Source organism: Planococcus citri, chromosome 5 (genome assembly GCF_950023065.1).
Source record: "Planococcus citri chromosome 5, ihPlaCitr1.1, whole genome shotgun sequence".
Classification (NCBI taxonomy): domain Eukaryota; kingdom Metazoa; phylum Arthropoda; class Insecta; order Hemiptera; family Pseudococcidae; genus Planococcus; species Planococcus citri.
In genome coordinates, this window is record NC_088681.1 from 61,376,981 (window position 1) to 61,393,403 (window position 16,423).

The window sequence follows — 16,423 nt, forward strand, 5'->3', positions numbered from 1 at the left end:
CAATTTTTAGGAATTTATTTACCTTACTGAACCATTTGAGAATCGTTATAATATCCATTAACCGGTTTCTACCCGTAATATGAATTACTGAACCGGTTTCAAAAACGGAAAAATAGACATTTCGACAGTCTTGTCCCGCCCTCACATTTTTTGATCATTCTTCAGATAATATTTCAATTTTTTTTCAAATGTCGTGAACCAGTTGTGAATTTTGGATCACTGAACCGGTTTCAAAACCGTAACAAAAAATGATTCGTTTAATTCAATAATCTTTGCAACTTTTGTTCCCATTATTTCAATCACTCCAAAAAATTCTGGACTCGAATATCATTTTTGGAACCGGTTCAGAATCTTTTAACACAAGGGGCTATCAAATTGAACCGATTTGAAAAATACACAAATGGAAATTCAGCAAACGTTAAAATCACTCCTACATAAAAATTTTGAATGCATCCAAATCATCACATCCCAATTGGAAAATATCTATCAAGACTTTCCAAACACCCTGTAGCTATACCTAAAGTATTAAGACATGTCCATACTTCATACACGACTAGCTCCTTTCCGATTCATCTTATACCATTTTACACGCGCTCCACTGCACCTATGTATTTTTCAAAAACCAAATCTTTCAAATATCACTTACTTTCCACGTGTCGGCTGAAAACACAGCTCTATCCGGCATCGAATGGAAAAGCGGCCAAAAGGTACCGTTGCAGCATCCGTTGTAATAACTATCGAATGTTTGAGGTTCCACGTGAACGGCTACGACCTGCGAACACAAGAAGGAAAAACCCAATGAAAAAATTAATCTAGCGGCGCCACCAAAGTTCCCCTATTAACAGCCCTCTCCCGTCTCCTTTCACCTATTTCTTTATTTTTTCGAAAAACCACTTGAGCTGTTATATCCATATAAGCCACGCCTTGTGACATTCAAAACCACAAAAAATATTTATACGAGATCGATTATAAGCGCTCGAAATTATTCTTCGTGAAATTAACAAGACGTTGCGCAGCGTTTTAGGGAATATTCTTTTGCAGCTTGAATAAATAAATATAACGAGAAGAAAGCGATTTAACGTAATTACATCGTATAATCTATAAATCGTCGATAAAAATGACGACCGAAATATTAAAACGAATGGCAGCAGAAGAAATACAGAAGAAAAATGGGCATAAAAAATAGACGACTTACGAACCATATAGATAGGAAGGTGTTTCTTATCAATAAAAAATGACGACCTAGCAGATGGAGAAAAAAATGCAAATGGTTTGCTAAAATGAGGCTTTGATGGTTGAAAATTTCACTAAATTGCTCTGTAATGTCAATTCAAAAGACCATAACCGTTTAAAAGACGCTCAAGTGTCACGAGGGTCATAAAATATGTGTACATTTACTCGCACATGACATAAAAAATTCGTAAAAGTCGACAAAATACTGTGTTGAAAATACGAGTAGTAAAAATTCTTAACCACAGTGGAAATAAATTTTGTATAAGGTTAGTTGAAAATATGCTGAAATTTTGTTTAAAAATTTGCAAATGGACACAGGATTCCCTTCAAATTTTTTAATAATGATTTTCTTCAACTTTTCTCTATTTTTCAGGTCATTTTTTCAATTTTTTTACCAATTTTTGAAAAAATTCTACAATCTTGAACAGCGTAGAATCCAACTTGCCTATTTCACCCATCTTTAGCTTTCCAAATATTTCGCAAAAAACTCTTATCAAAAACCTATTCCATTCCAAAAGATGAAAAAAAATCCACAATACAAATCCCCGACTCGTTAAATTACGTTCGTTTTAAAATCCCATCAAAAAGCACGCTTTACCAATTACTTTAATAAGCTTTGCTTAATCCAGCACGTAAACCTGTACCCTGAGCTGTCACTCGCCTTTACTCGGAATCCCATTCAACCCTTGGGACTTGGAAGGAAGGCACAGGCACTCACACATACAAATACATTACGTATACCTTCAAAGTCGAATCCATTCATAGTTTGGAAACAACGTAAAGGCCCAAGTTACACGATAAAAATAAGTTATAAAGTTAAAGCGAAAGGTTTCCCGCCGGTCTCGTACCTCGTCGTTGAAAAAAAAAACCATACCCTTAACTGGTAATTTCACATTGGAAAACCTCGTGTTTAGGGAAGAATTTTATCGATCAGCTGTAATAGCGTATAAACGCGCCAGATATATACGAATATCTCTGCAGTATATTTACAGATAGGATACGATAGTACACGAATACAAGGTACATTTGCTCGCCGTATCGTGGCGAGGGTAACTGCTTTCTCGGTAACTTTGTCTACACTGCGAATCAAAAACCTACCCCTTGCTGAACCTGGAGGCTGGAGCTTTGACGCATACGGTATTTTTCCTTACGCATACTCACGCACAAACATACCCGCAGCAGCGCTCTTTTCTCGGCCCAGGACCAGGTTTTCCTTCTGTCATCTCCAACTCCACGCACAGAGCGTCGAAATTCTTCTCAAAGACACGAAATACGCGAGTAAGAGATTTTCCAACATACCTACGTTACGTATGAATTATATTATAAATAATCTCACACTCTCTTCGTCTCTCTCTCTTAAACCGCAGCAGAAGCGAATACGAGGATTATATTTTGGTGTATTTCGAAGGGGTCGATGTCGATTATTGTGGTACGACAAAAGAGAAACTTTATCGCAGATTGTTTTAATGACGTAAGCGACAGCTCTCTCGTGGTACTCTGGCGACAGCTTCAAGGTGTGGAAAATTTCTGTTTTGTTGTTTTTTAATGATCGTTATTGCTTACTCGTTGCGCCGCCATGCCATGCTTGGTTTAGATTAAGTAGTGAAACTCGAGTCATATTAATTACTTAGTCGGCAAAAAAATTCTTTGCGACGTATTTTTCTCTCTTTGGGTTTTTTTCGGCCGCGAAAAAATACGCAGATCGAGCTCGCTGAATCAACAATGTTAATCGATTAGACGAATATTAGGTGAAAATTGATATTAAACAATTTTTAGGTGGTGGTAGTTTTCCCAAACTAGATATTCAACGTTCTTGTCGACTAAAATGTAAAGTATGATGGGTTTCAAGGGGAAAATTCGTTGAAAAATTTCTATAACTGATAAACAGAGTTAGATGACTCTCCGAACCCCCCCCCCTTACACTCAAAAAATAAAAATAAAGAAATTTCAAACTTAGCAATTGGGCTCAAGTTTTTTAGAAAAATTACCGAAAATGTGCGATTGGGCAGCTTCAACTCTCTGGGAATCTTCTTCTCAAGCAATATTAAGTACTAACGTTTTTTGAGGACTATGTGTGAGATGATTGAGAGAAAGAGTGTACTTTTGAGGGACTCAATTTTTCCAAAAAAAATTTCCCAAAATCTCGAAATGTGAGATTAGGCAACTACAATAGGCTGATAATCTTCGTTTGAGGACATATTTTAATTACCAACATGTTTACAGGGGAACTTTCGACACGAGCGAAGAAAACAGTGTACCTTTTGGATTTACCAAATTTTTCAAAAAAATTTCCCAAAATCTCAAAATTGGCGATTGGGCAGCTCCAATCCTGAGAATCTTCTTTCTAGATCGTTTTCCAATTACCAACTTATTTTGAGGGGTACTTTCAAAATCTAGTTATTTTTTTTTTTACCACGATGAATTTTTCAAATTAAAAATAGAAATTAAAAAAGGTCAGGGGTTTCCAAAATAGCACGACTACATTTCTTTAAGTAAAAATTATAAAACAAAAAAAATTGAAAAATTTGATTCAAATTCAGGTTCATGTGCCCATAATACCTCCATTTGATGACCTCTTCAATGAGAATTTTGGGTTTGGAAAGAGTTGGATCAAAAAATTAAAACTATGTTCCAGTTTAACAACCACAAAAAACATAACAATTCGATACATTACGTGACTCTCGCCATTTTTTTGAAGCATAAAATCGAATGAATGGGAGCACTGTGGGAGGGGGAGGGGGTGAAATGGATCAGATGTAAAAAAATAAGGTCAAAGGATATCCCTTCCACTCGTAGTCTCAATTTCCAAAACCGTATACCTCAAATCAGCCCAAAAAATACATTGATGGTTATTCAGTGCCATTTTGAAATTTGAGCTTTCAACTGAAAAATTAAACTTTCAAATTTTGAAAATTTTACTGAGTGTTTCTGAATCAGAATCGAATGTGCTTTGAAACAATAAAAATTTTGGATAATGAGGTTTATTTTTTTGTAAGAGATTTCCAATGCTATAAAGATCTCAAAATCCAAAAAAATGGACTTCCATTATTTTTGCTCTGGAAAACAGAATTACACCCTTCTGAATTATTTAAAAACTAACCCACTCTCTTCCTCTATCATCCCTTGAAAGAGCTGAGGACAAAATTACTTTTTTAATGAAATTTTTCAAACTGGCGCCCCCCCCCAATTTTAAATGAAATCAAGCCAGTAGCCCAGTCAAAATGCAATTTGACCCAAACATTATTGCGATCAAAGGTTTTTTTGGTGAATATTGTCTAGGGTGGTATGCTGAACAATATACTAAAAGTCCCCGCCGCGCCTCTACCCCACGAGCTAACCCCCCCCCCCCCCCCCAGTGGATCAAAGCCTCCCAAAATCAATTTTTCGTCAAGAACTCCTGAAATATTGAATTTTGAGTAAAATGAGCTCAGTGATCATTTCATCTCCTCTTCAATACCTATCAAATGAGCTATCGAACAACTTCCTAGCCTCAAGGGGGGTGGCGCTACGACCCCTCAAAGTGACGTGATTTTAATAATTTTACATTTTATGACTTGGGACTCGTAACCTGTTTTGATTGATAAAAAGAAGTCAAACTTGGGGAATGGGATTCTTTTGGGAGCTAGAGTTGACCTCTGGAGTGGATTAGGTCAAAGGTTGAAAATTACAGAAAGGTCATTTTTTTTGGAGGGGCATAACATGACCCCAAATGGATGAAAAGGGTCCAAAATCATACCATCGGACAGTACCCCATCTGTGATCAACATATCCAAATTTCAGCTTCCTAGGTCATCCCCACCCCATTTAAAGCGGAATTAAGGTGAAACTCCCCTTATTTTGCCCCTATTTTCGGTTTTTTCCATTTTTCCAATTCGAAAAAAATCACGATAGATCAAAATATCATACCCCAACATCCCCTCAATCAAAATTTTACGTTCTGAAGTTTATTTTTGGAGCTTTTAGCAAATTTTTGAAAAATTCAATAAAACCAAAAAATCTTCAAAAAATTTGTTTTATGATGATTTCTAGAACTTTTCACAATTTTTTCAGAATCAAATGAGCCAGAGAGAATAATTACCCTTTTCAAAACTATAAGTTCTAGGAATGTTGGAGCCTATGGCGAGTTTTCAATTTTCTAAAGAATTTTCAAATTGCTCCGGATGGAATAAAAATGATGAATTTTAGCCCATTCAATTTCGGTTGATGCATCTTTGGCACCCTCTTGGCCGTTTCTGGTGGTTACTGTGAATTTCCAGTGGTTCCAGTTAAAAAATGAATTTCTGACAAGTTTTCCATTTTGACTTGACTAGTCGGTAGACTCTCAATAAAACAATTTTTCCAGAAAATAAAATCTCAATTTCAATATTAATGAGACATAAGACATTATTTCAATTTATTGGTACATATTTTGATCATATTTCAGAAAATGGTGAAATTTCAGAGGGCCCAGGTTAAAAAAATAAATCAAAATTTCAACTCAAAACGTTTCAAATAATTAATCAATAAGCTGATTCATTTTAAAAATTTCATTGAATTTCGATCACGGTTGAGAGCATTCGTGCTTCTCTTTGAAAGTTTGAGACATCATTTTGAAAATTAGTCTGTCACAAAGGGGAGACGAGAATTTATCTTCAACGTAATTTTTCAACTCTCGCATTCATGTTAGGTTGAACTTTCATCTTGAAAATTGCATAAGTAGGTCAATTAGATCGAATCGACATCTCTCAGAAAATCTCAATAATTAGCCATTCATTTAATTAAAAACACAATGAAGGAAAAAATTGAAGGAAAAAAAGTACAATCGAAGCATATACTTTGTTGCGCTCGTACTCGTCGTGATGTAGGCTTACTTCGAACTTATTCCAGTGTCAAGTTACATTACCATTTAAAAATCCATTAACGCTGATAGTGAGAGATAAATTGAAAACGACGAGTATCGTATTTCGATTTCCGTTGCAGCAGCACTCGCCGAACCGACTACTATAAAAATGCGGATAATAAACCAAGTACTCGGCATCTTATCAAAGCCTCAGCTAGAAAACCGATTTTTATGCATCCTTCAAAATGTCGAGTCAGGCAATTTGGGTCTACAATAAAATTCTACATATGTACATACGACACGATACGAATTCTCGCCTTCTCAGTGCAGTCTATAATGAAGCGTTAGTTTGTATACAAAATGTTGTTCACGCGGTAAATAAAACACACTGAAGTAAAACTAGGAAATTATCGATCGGCGTAGGTAGTCTTTTCGAGCTCGATAGTTGAAAATTGTCCAAGTTCTTCTCGTATATAAAATTAGGACTTCATTTGAGGAAAAAAATCAAGATACATATTTACTGCATTAACATGGTACCTATATGAAAAGTGTTATCAATGCAGGTGACCGTTGACCTTGAATCGATTAAATTTTTTTCGATAATTAACGTCATAATCGTCGATTTCATACGAATCTGATTGAATTGCAGAATTAATTAATTACACGCTCGATTAAACGCATGTATATGGTACTCGGAGGCTCGAAAATTGATCAGGTGATAGTGTTATTGCTGTTTATAGCATTATTGTTTACAGAAGTAGAATAAATACACTCCCAGAGGAAAATTTATGAGAGTAAAAGTCGCCGAAGCTACGTATAAACGTAGGTATATAACTCGAGGTAATGTTTACTCGTGTAAACGATACGAACGACGATGAAAACGTACGAGTATATTATGACGATAAGTATACCGAATACCGAACCTTATTATTCTTCCGAGGTTTTTACGACGACCAACTACTGACAAATATCAACAGTTTATTGATTATTTTTTGCCTTCGTATCGTATCGTGTGACGAGTTGCGAAAAAAATTAAAGAAAAAAAATAAATGGTAATACGAGTTACCTACGGTTTACGGTGCTTTTTTGGCCGAATTTTCCCAGATATGGTTGGGTGGAGAAAAAAAAATTGGAGGTGTTTTTAAGAAGAGTCGAGTGTTTGGAGATAAGATTTTTGTTTGGTCAACGTATCAATACTTGACACTAATGCAGTGAAAAATAAATGAAGGGTGCTTGAAAAGTCACGTGGGGAAGTGGCCTAGTGCTGAACTAAATAGAGAGGAAAAATACAGATTGCAGTACCTACTTTTATTTCATTGAATTTGACAGCCACGATTTCAGTTTCCCAAGTTTAATTGAAATAGCTTCAGAATTTGGAAGAATTTTGAAAATCGTCCTTTACGAGAGGATAGACGAGGGGGAGAGGGTGAGGAAAATGAAGAAATTTGAAATCCAAATCAACTTTTACAGTACTTATTTGATTTTTATGTACTCAAAATTTCAGCAACACGTGATGAAAATTAAGCACGTGTTTTTTTTCAAATAATGAAAATCATTGCAGATTATCTGATAGTGAGAAATTGAAACACCTTGAAATTATTTACAACTAAGTGTAAGACAACAGCTCTTGAACTGTCACTTAAACTCAAAAAAAGTGGATTTTCCAATTTTCACGATTTTTTATCAAATTAATTTTTTTTCACATTATTCTTACAAAGGAGGTATCCCAACTGGCAAAAAATTATTAACCTGGATAAAACTTCGTCAAAAGAGCAAACAAAAATATGTACATCACGAGCCAAAATTTCAAGGGCTTGAATGGATTTTTCGATTTTCGATGATATTTTGAAAATCCAACTTGGGCTAAAAGAACGAAAAAATCACATCATTATTAACCTGTAAAGCTGAAATTTGGTATGTGCCATGTTTTCAACGCCTCGAATGGATTTTAAACGATTTCAAACTGTTTTGAGCAATTTTGGAGCCTCCAGAAGGATTTTTGAAAATTGAAATTTCCATAAAAGTCCTTTGGGGGGATAAGAATGGTGATTTTGGTCTCCGAGAACCTTGGGGGTCGATATTTACATGGTAGATAGGTACCATTGAGAAAACCACGTGCAAAATTTTAGATCCCCCGACCCCCCTCCCCGGATGAGGGTCATCTCTCAAATATTTACACTCCTCCTCCACCTATAATTTCACCTTAAAATTGTGTTTTTTTTTTCAAGTATGATGATAAATGAGCACACCTACGAAACTGGCATTTTAAACGTGTTTTTGATCCCCCCCCCCAATTTTGAGTGGGCCGTGGTAAAAAATTGAAAAAAATTGAGGGGACAACAGAAAACAGCATTTTTTTTTTTTTGTTGAAAAAATCACCTTTGATGACTGAGGTGTCCTTTTTGCATAATTCGATGCCTCTGCTGAACACGAATATCAAGTCAAAATTGGAATTGCACTCCCCCTACCTCCTTTCCAGGCCAGAATCCCCCCCCCAATCAAAGGGTACCTACCAGAGGGTTAAGAGTGATGAATCGACCCTCGGCTCGGATTTCGAATATAATCCAAATTCCAAAGGTACATATCTTTAGGGAACCAAAAAGAAACATTTTTAAGCGGGAAATTTTTTTTTTGTCTTCCCCTCCCTCTCTTTCTATACTTAAGAAAATCGTGATTGTGTAGGGAACTTGAATTTCCGTACCTCAGCACCGAAAACAGTTTCAGGCAAAATTTTTTCACTAAAATAAACTGTGTTTCAGACCATATTATTTTCAGTAATTTTTTCACATTTCTTTGAGTAATGAACCACGGTCAAAAAGTTTAAAAATCAGAGAAAAAGCCAGTAAATCAGAATTCATATAGGGAAAAATCAATTTCGACGATAAAAGGGTGAATTTGCCCCAGAAGGAGCGAAAAAAAAACAATTTTCAAAAGAAAGTGAACATTGAGCGTTTTTCTTTACCAAAATATGGTCTGGTGAGTCAAAACCAATTTCAATTTAACCCTTCAAGAGCCTTTAACAAGTTTTCAAATTTCTATTGAAATTTCAAAATTTTCTAAAAAGTCAGTAGCCAATTCGAAGCAAAGAAAAATGGTACCCATTTTCGAGTACATTTTATTCGAGAACCACCCCACAACTTAATCCATTAATGCTCTTTGAGCATTTCAAATTTGGAAAAACAATCATCCCTGAACCATTTTCAAATCAGCGATAGAAAAAAATCAATTCAACCCTCAGTCCTCTCTCGTATCCTCATCTGAGAAAACTTGACCTTTAAAAACTTTTCCTCAATAATACGCTGTGCATAAATTCACCCTGAACTTTTCCTCTATACAAATTTACGAAGCACCTTCTACCAAATAGGTATAAAATAAATGTGCTTATAGATTAACAATAACATCATGTTGACCGAGTACTTTGATAATTCGACTCGAAAACACACACCTATTAAACGACGAATAACCTGCGATATTGGAAACCTTTTTCCTACGTGAGGTTTTTTCCATTATAATTACGACGAATTGTTTTCGTATAGTGTAACAAATGTCGAGCAAACACCACGTACATCATGTAGACATGCCCATCATTTATCTAGGTTATCACAAATACATACAATCATATTAAACGTATTTTCCAACATGTGTACAGGAATTCCTCTTTCTACTAATATCTGTACCTTATCAAGCATTTTTTTCATTTCGCGTCGTATGTTTAAGTATGATCGATTAAAATTTGTCTGCATACAGTTCACATCATTTCATTTCTCATTCACAAAAGTCTCGCTGTATAAAATTCACCTTTTGTCAACTCGCGATTTTTTTCCTTCAAAATGTACCTTCATCCGTTTCATTCTCTAACGCCTAAGTACTCGTATACACTTTGAGACAACGCAACAAAGCTAACGATTCATCCAGCTAAACAATAGCCGAGTATTCCGTTATAATTACCGACCAAGCGTGAAGAAACACAAGAAAGAAGCAATGTACGTACGAGTCAGTGAAAGAGAGAAAAGGCTTGCTGTTCTTATAGTGTAGTACATGACGACGATAGCGCCTTTGGACATAAGCGACTTGAAATTACTCGTACACGCGATCAATAAAATATAACAAGCGACTGCGATTAGTTTTTCGGGGTCAAAGAGGGTACGTTATACTTCTTTTGATGGGTACAGAAAAGGAGAAAAAAATAAAAAGCTTTCACTCGTCGTTAATCGTTGCTAAAACGCGTGAATAATTTCCAAAGAAAAAGCGAAAACATGGCTAAAAAAATTTCGAGTAATTCTATAGTCAAATAAAATGAAGAGAAGGTCTTTATTTTTCGAGTTGAGCAGTAAATTAATGCGAGGGCATGGGAGACGAATTCTAAATCCCTAAAAAGCTCAAATCTACTTCAAAATGTAGATGACCAAGATGCCCAAAGAAATTTTTTCAAGAAAACTCGTGACTTTCATTATTTTTATAAATTTTTTAAAATTCAGATGACCCCCCCCCCTCCTTGCCTGAATTGAAAAGTGGGGAGCTGTCCCTCCCTTCAGCCCCCCACAGGTCCCCTCAAATAAGGTTTAGCCAATGTCTCCAACGCTTAAATATTTTATTTTGGGGTCCTTGAGTATCAAGCAAAATTTCATGCTTCTATTTTTGTTTGAGGCTCAAAAATGGGAAATTGTCATTTTCTTGTCTTTTCACGTACTTTGCTTGAGATTTTAATTTGTCCAAAAATTTTCACCTTGAAAGTTCGAACATGGCAAAAAATGAGGAAAAAGCACGTTTTTTTGCAAGATTTTGATTTTTTGAGTATTTTGCACAGATTTTTGAACTCCACAAAATATATATGTTATACTTTGGAGTATAATTAAATTTCTAAAAAAATTCGCAACTAGCCCCCTCGTTTTTAAAAATTTTTTTCTACGAATTTTCAAATTTACCACCCCCTGCTACCCCTTCAAAAAAACACCCAAATATGACAATTTTTTTGAAAACAATTCCACATGGGCAACTACATACTTGGTGACTATTTTCTAAATTTCAACATTTATTGACCATCCCCTCCAGAGAACGAGAATTTTGAATTTTGAACATGTATGGGCAGATTTCTCGGGTTCTGGCGGGGGGGGGGTCAACTCAAAAAAATTTGGGATGGTTTTACATCAAAACTAACATTTTGGGCGAATTTTGTCAAAATTGGAGAACGTATTGATTTCACTATCTTATTCTGAAAGGCTCTTTGTTGAAAATGCAGAAATTTCAAAAATATTGTGGGCTAACATAAAACGATTTTTTTTTTTGAAATTGGTCAAAATTACGAAAAAAAAGTTGGTAAAATTCACATAGTGATTATTTATGTAAAATACAAAAATTCAATAAAATAGCATCAAAATTGCTCAAAATAATGCAAAAGTTTTATTAAATCAAAAGTAAAATAGGAATGAAAATAGATACAAAAAATCGTTAAAGACAACTGAAAAATTTCTCAGAACCCCTCAAATTTTGTAAAATATCTCAAATATGACACAAACTTCAAGGGGAAAAATCTGTTGAAAATTGAGAAAATCGCTCGCGCAATGGCGCATTGGGGGGGATATTTTGCATTTTGTAATTTGAAATACTGTTTTAATAAATATTGATTGATTGATTGATTGATTGATTGAAAATAAAATAAAATAAATTGCTATCAAAATTATGTAAAATATCATAAAATTTTTTCGAAATCAATATAGCAGGATTACCCGAAAAATTATTTTAAAAAAGTGCTAAAAAGATCGTCTATAAATTCGACACAAAAAATTGTTCAGAATAACCGCCAAAATGTTGTAAAATGCCCCAAAGGTAGTCCAAAATAAAAACAAAGCTGCTAAAAAATCCCCAAAAATATTTAGAATGATGAAATAGCTGTTAAAAATCAAAACAATTTGGGAAAAAACCCATCATAATTGCGTAGAAAATCCTAAATCAATATGAAAATCGAAAATCAGACGCAGAAATCGTTCAAAATAATGAAAAATCCCCCAAAAATGCTAAAATGTTATGAATTTTACCGACTTTTCGGAGAAAAGTGGAGTATTGTATTTGTTGCGATAGTGGAAGTTGGGTCGGGGAGTGACTTTTCTTTGCGTTTCGAGGGTCTGGGATCACGATAGGCTCATTCCCAAAATTTCAGGTTTCCTTATATAAGGTTTATATACTTATATATATAGGTATTAGTATCCAGACATGTCAACTATTGAATGGGTTAATTTTACTATACAAGTGGACTGACCAACTTCTCAACTATAGTTGACAAGTCATGGGTTAATTTTACTATACAAGTCAACTATGAGTTTTCAGAAACTTCCACCAGAGGGCGCATGGCTTAGAAATCAAGGCGCGAGGACGAACGCAGGGTCTATAGTCAATTTGTAGTGAGTAGAATGTGATGTGCTGGTGGAGATGTATGCAAATACATCGATCCTGAGTGTACACGACAATAAATTTGACTTGAAATTTTTCAGTATTTTATTGGCCTATGGAAAATTTAAAAACATCAAAAATTTTTATGCTGTTTAGGCTTTCTTTTGGTGTCTTAACTTTCTCAAAATTCAAATTACTTTGACTCCATTTTCAAAAATTTTCTTCAAAATTTAGCCTAAAAATCTGATTACTTTTTTCAAAACATAGATTTTCTTAATATTAGACTGAATCTGCAAATAAAATTTTAATACGTGATTTAGAACAGAAATTATACCAATTTTAAAATTTTGTTCACTTTTCTGCATATATGCCAAGCATAGTTGACATGTCTGGTCGCAAGCAAATATATATATATATATATACATGTAAAAACCATACATTACGAGATCCGTTTTATATAAAATGGGGCATTGCGAGATCCTGAGATCCTTTTGCCGGATCTCGCAAGTTCTTTCATATGCCACGGTACTCGCGAGATCCGGGGGACCCTGTACACCCATTTTCAGCCGGATCTCGTTTTACCTACTATTTATATACTTATATACAATTTTTGAAAATAGATAAACGACGCATCTTGCGAGATCCACCCCCAAATCACGTTCGGGCCGTTAGTGGATCTCGGTTTATGCGGATCGCGAAATTGATGGCGGCAATGCATAGAAAGGCACTGATTACACACTGGAACGTGCGTTCGAACGAAGTTGTAGGGTTATTATTTGAGTTTTTAGCATTTTTCGAAATTTTTTGGGGTGGATCTCGTAATGCCTGTGTATATGTCGGATCTCGCAATGTACTCTAAGACAGTATATATATATATATACAATTTTTTTTTTGAATTTTTGATTTAATTCGAAAGCTACAAACTTTTGGATCGAAGTGAATATGCGAAATTATAGAGATCGTAGAGGCCTACTTAGATTTCAAGTTTCATCAAAATCGGTTCAGCCGTTTTCTAGGTAATGAGTTTTGAAAAATTTCGAAATAAAATTTTGTCGCTCGATAAACTTGGAAGCTGCGTTCTTTTGGAACTTGATGATGATGCCAAAATGTTCGGCTAGTAGCCTAGTTGTGACATTTAAAATTTGATCAAAATCGGTTCAGCCGTTGCTGAGAAATTAAATTTTTAAAAAATTTTGTGCAAAGTCACCCCCCGAAAATTTGAAAAAGCTCAATTTTGTTTTCGATTACGTAAGAAAGCTACGAACTTTTGGATCATGGTGCAAGTGCGAAATCATAGGAATGGTGATGGACTTGTGATACTTCAAGTTTCAGAAAGATTGGTTCAGTCGTTACTCAAGGTAATGATTTTTAAGTGAAAAATGTCGAAAAAAAATTTTGTCGCTCGATAAACTTGGAAGCTTTGAACTTTTGAAACACGATGATGGTGACAAATTGTCCGGCTAGTATCCAAGGGCTGACATTTTGAGTTTCATCAAAATCGGTTCAACCGTTCCTGAGAAATAAATTTTTAAATGAGTTTTTAAGTGAAAAATGTCGAAAAAAAATTTTGTCGCTCGATAAACTTGGAAGCTTTGAACTTTTGAAACACGATGATGGTGACAAATTGTCCGGCTAGTATCCAAGGGCTGACATTTTGAGTTTCATCAAAATCGGTTCAACCGTTCCTGAGAAATGATTTTTTAAAAGTTCAATTTTAAATGAATTCGTGTGCCAAGTCTCTACTTAAATATTTAAGTACTCGTATGTGATGAGGTGAATTTACACATAAAATTTAATTTCTCAGCAACGGCTGAATCGATTTTGAACAAATTTGAAATTTCAGAACTACACTACTTAGCGGAGATTTCGCCATCATCATCAAGTTCCAAAAGTTCAAAGCTTCCAAGTTTATCGAGCGACAAAATTTTTTTTCGACATTTTTCACTTAAAAACTCATTTAAAAATTTATTTCTCAGGAACGGTTGAACCGATTTTGATGAAACTCAAAATGTCAGCCCTTGGATACTAGCCGGACAATTTGTCAACATCATCGTGTTTCAAAAGTTCAAAGCTTCCAAGTTTATCGAGCGACAAAATTTTTTTTCGACATTTTTCACTTAAAAATCATTACCTTGAGTAACGACTGAACCAATTTTTCTGAAACTTGAAGTATCACAAGTCCATCACCATTCCTATGATTTCGCACTTGCACCATGATCCAAAAGTTCGTAGCTTTCGCGCGTAATTGAAAACAAAATTTTCAAAAGCTCAAAGCTTTCAAATTTGTCGAGCGACAAAATTTTTATTCAGAATTTTTCAAAACTCATTACCTAGGAAATGGCTGAGCTGATTTCGATGAAACTTGAAATCTCACTAGGTTTGCTCGATTCCTATTAAGTATACGACCCTCAATTTTTTGTGAATCATTCGTGAACGAATTGATCAATTTTTTGTCGCCAACGAATCTTTAATTTATGAATAAATTCGTTCGCGAATGAGTCACTAATACGAATCAATTCGTTCGCAAATGATTCATTGAAAATTGAGTAAATGAATCAATTCGTTCGCGAACGAATCACATGTCTGAATCGGTTCGTTCGTGAACGATTCACTTGTATGAATTAATTCGTTCGCGAACGATTCACTTGTACGAATCGATTCGTTCGCGAACGATTCACTTGTACGAATCAATTCGTTCGCGAACGATTCACTTGTATGATTCGATTCGTTCGCGAACGAGTCACTTATACGAATCGATTCGTTCGCGAACGAGTCACTTATACGAATCGATTCGTTCGCGAACGAGTCACTTATACGAATCGATTCATTCACGAACGAGTCACTTGTACAAATCGATTCGTTCACGAACAAGTCACTTATACGAATCTGTTCGTTCGCGAATCACTGTTTAAATAAAAGTGGATCAATTCGTTCGTAAAAGATATTTATTTTACGAAAAGTCGGTCTTCTCACGCTTACTGCGTGAGAGTTTTTTTCAAAATTATTGACAAAAGGGAATATTTGATATAGTAAAATTGAAATTGAAAATCAGGCAAAAATTAAATAATATCAGCATGAATTTGATTCAAAATTGTTTAAAATCACGAAAAATGATTTAAAGTGCTCAGAGTTGTGAAATGTTTCAAATATTTGTGAAAAATTTATGAACAAAATAGCTTGAAATTCAAAAGAAAAAAATCGTCAAAATAGGCATAAAAATGATCAAAAACTAAGAAAATGATAAATTATGGAACAGTAAGCCCAGAGAGAAATGATTGGATCTGATCTGATCTGATCATGTCTTGCTCATGATCTAAGATTCGGAGAATGTTCGAATCATTTTTCACCGGGAAGCCAAAAAAATTTCAAAAATTTTCAAAACCAAGTCTCTACGAAAATTTTAGGAATTTGAACAAAAATCCTTACAGAAGTATCTCCTTACGAGTATATTTGAACCTAAAATGATTCACTTTTTCGAACAGAAATAGGTGAGGAAGGAGTAAAAAAAAATTCTATACTCATATTCACAGCAAACCTCTGAAATTTAACCCCCCTCCCCTCCCTTCCCTGCCTCTAAAAATACAACTTTAGCACATACCTGCTCAGGTTTAAGTCCAGCAGTGGGCGAACAGTCTTTCGGATCTGACGGAGGGATCGGTGTATTCGGATCATCCATCTGTACTCCGGGCCATCCGATCCATAATCCATTACCCTGTATTACGACCGGAGCGACCGCAGTAACCAAACCACCAGCGCTGCAAAAAAAAAAACAAAAGAAATTTCCAGTTGAAATAATATAATCTTCTCATCATAATACATATCTATTATTGGTTAAATAAAATACACGATGTTATAAAAGGCATCAGAGAAAAAGTAGGCCAACTCACAACGACGTTACCACGAAGTTAATAAATTCGGATAAAGATACAAGTAGAAGAACAACGCGGAATTCTTGGATATGAGCCAAAAATGTTCATTTGTTCT

General features: G+C 34.9%; 1 protein-coding gene across 2 annotated transcripts in view; it reads right to left on the minus strand.

Moving 5' to 3' along the window:
* The window catches only part of Tps1 (Trehalose-6-phosphate synthase 1), a 62,732-nt gene that overhangs the window by 30,993 nt on the left and 15,316 nt on the right, over positions 1-16,423 (minus strand). For both annotated transcript variants that reach the window (XM_065367788.1, XM_065367787.1), the window contains exons 2-3: positions 16,038-16,194; positions 647-772 (exon numbers count right to left, since the gene is read on the minus strand). In XM_065367788.1, coding sequence (XP_065223860.1) covers positions 647-772; positions 16,038-16,194 — 283 coding nt within the window. The remainder of the gene's footprint in view (positions 1-646; positions 773-16,037; positions 16,195-16,423) is intronic.